The sequence below is a fragment of the Panulirus ornatus genome, chromosome 57 (assembly GCF_036320965.1).
Source record: "Panulirus ornatus isolate Po-2019 chromosome 57, ASM3632096v1, whole genome shotgun sequence".
Lineage (NCBI taxonomy): Eukaryota > Metazoa > Arthropoda > Malacostraca > Decapoda > Palinuridae > Panulirus > Panulirus ornatus.
Window position 1 is genome coordinate 19,281,513 of NC_092280.1, and position 2,500 is coordinate 19,284,012.

General features: G+C 49.5%; 1 protein-coding gene across 4 annotated transcripts in view; it reads right to left on the reverse strand.

The window, feature by feature from the left end:
- The window catches only part of LOC139766220 (prolactin-releasing peptide receptor-like), a 90,982-nt gene that overhangs the window by 63,509 nt on the left and 24,973 nt on the right, over positions 1 to 2,500 (reverse strand). For all 4 annotated transcript variants that reach the window (XM_071694537.1, XM_071694535.1, XM_071694536.1 and 1 more), the window contains one exon: positions 1,567 to 2,027. In XM_071694537.1, coding sequence (XP_071550638.1) covers positions 1,567 to 1,698 — 132 coding nt within the window. In that variant the 5' untranslated portion in view covers positions 1,699 to 2,027. The remainder of the gene's footprint in view (positions 1 to 1,566; positions 2,028 to 2,500) is intronic.

The following is a 2,500-nucleotide window of genomic DNA, read 5'->3' on the forward strand; positions in this document are numbered from 1 at the left end:
CTCACACACACATCTCGTTCTCTCCCACACACACACATATATACACATCTTGTCTCTCCCACACACACACACACACACACACACACACACACACACACACATCTCGTTCTCTTCCACACACACACATACATACACATCTCGTCTCTCCCACACACACACATACATACACATCTCGTCTCTCCCACACACACACACACACACACACACACACACACACCGTGCGAACCTCCTCAGTAGGGAAGCTGAACGAACGCATTCGTCAAAAGTTTCGCCATATATTTTTTCTTCTTTCTTCGCCTCGTGTTTCGGACAGGCAACCTAAAAGGTCGGGTTGGGGTGGGAGATGGATAGAGGGGGGGAAGGGGGGGAATTCGCGATACAAACTTGTATCAAGTGTTCGCACCAGGCAGACCCGTGTGGGTGGGATTTACCAGCGGGAGATGTGTATGTGTGTGTGTGTGTGTGTGTGTGTGTGTGTGTGTGTGTGTGTGTGTGGGAGAGACGAGATGTGTATGTATGTGTGTGTGTGGGAGAGACGAGATGTGTATGTGTGTGTGTGGGAGAGAACGAGATTGTGTGTGTGTGTGTGTGTGTGTGTGTGTGTGTGCCTGTCTCCCTGCTTCGTGGGAGAGGGGTGGGAGGTGTATGATGACGCCTCCCACCGGTGGAACTTCCAACGAGTGACCTGTGGTGGAGAGGAGAGGTCAGGTCGGGTCATGAGTCGTGCAGGTGAGGTGAGCCAGACCAGTGTAGAGGCACGCCACGTCTCTCTCTCTCTCTCTCTCTCTCTCTCTCTCTCTCTCTCTCTCTCTCTCTCTCTCTCTCTCTCTCTCTCTCTCTCTCTCTCGTAGAACCTGTGGACTCGGCCTTATGTATGAGAGAGAGAGAGAGTTGGTCACGCGATATTGAGAGAGAGAGAGAGAGAGAGAGAGAGAGAGAGAGAGAGAGAGAGAGAGAGAGAGTTGGTCACGCGATATTGAGAGAGAGAGAGAGAGAGAGAGAGAGAGAGAGAGAGAGAGAGAGAGAGAGAGAGAGAGAGTGTTGGTCCGTAAATATCGTGTTGGTTCTTTAAGCTTATTTGGCAGTCGTTATTTTATGAAATATATTTATGTGATGTGATTGAATTTTTTTCTTTATTTATTAATCATTGCTTAGTTGTTGTTATTAATCATTGCTTAGTTGTTGTTATTAATCATTGCTTAGTTGTTGTTATTAATCATTGCTTAGTTGTTGTTATTAATCATTGCTTAGTTGTTGTTGGTTTTCTTAATCTTTTGTTCTATTTTGGAGCCCTGATGGCGTTATCATCAGTCCAAACCAGACAGATTTTGGATGAAGACTTCGTGTCTTTCAAATCTGAAACTCCTCCGTCAGCTCCAGGTTAGAGCGTGGCCATACAGTGGGGGTCGGCGGAGGAGGAGCAGCTCAGAGGTGTGTGGGTATGGTGAGGCGGGACATGACCCAGGCAGGAAGCCACAGACGAGAGAGAGAGAGGTGTGTGTGTGTGTCTGTGTTGCTGAGGGACGAGGAGAGATAATGTGTCACGCTTCGCTCGAGGGGCCTTACCTTAAGGATGGAGACGCCCTTGGGGAAGGTGCTGGAGGCGTTGGAGGTCAGCATGATGATGATGATGACGAGGAGGTGGTGGAGGTCCAGGAGGACTGGTGCATGATCCTGCGACACCCGAGAACTGGGCATCCCACACCGTCCACTGAGGTCAGAGGATCGCCCATCATGACCCGAGGATCAACACTTCTCCCCCTCCCTCGATGACCTCCCTCCGGTGTGACCTCTACTGCTGCCTTGTATAACTTGATCTCTGGTGACCTCCCTCCCGTGTGACCTCTGCTGCTGCCTTGTATAACTTGATCTCTGGTGACCTCCCTCCCGTGTGACCTCTGCTGCTGCCTTGTATAACTTGATCTCTGGTGAATTTCCAGGGACCAGGGATGACCTCTCCAGTCCCTCTGGCGACCTCCGATGACCTCCGATGACCTAGCGCGTTACATGGGCTCCAGGATGGTGACCTGGAAAGAGAGAGAGAGAGAGAGAGAGAGAGAGAGAGAGAGAGAGAGAGAGAGAGAAATGCGTTAGAACTGAAATCAAATTATGTCACTGTCATGTAAATAACTACAACGAAAATACATTTCAGCTTCGTGATCGGAATTCCATATATTCCAGATCAAAGGATTCTGAAATCTCATTAAGACTCATCTCTCACACACACACACACACACACACACACACACAGGGATGTTATCTTTTTTGATATCCAAGGACGTTTTGTTAAGGTCTTGGCCCGACGGAGTTAGGGGCACAGACCACCACGAGTCATGCATGAGGGTCGTAGCGTCGTGCTGAAGCGTCGTAAGGTCACGTTCAAGGAACCACATCCTTAGGGAGGATTGTCCGTGGGACGCTGATAGCACGTTGATGTCCTAATTGAAGGATGTCCGTGGGACGCTGATAGAACGGTGATGTCCTAATTGAAGGATGTCCG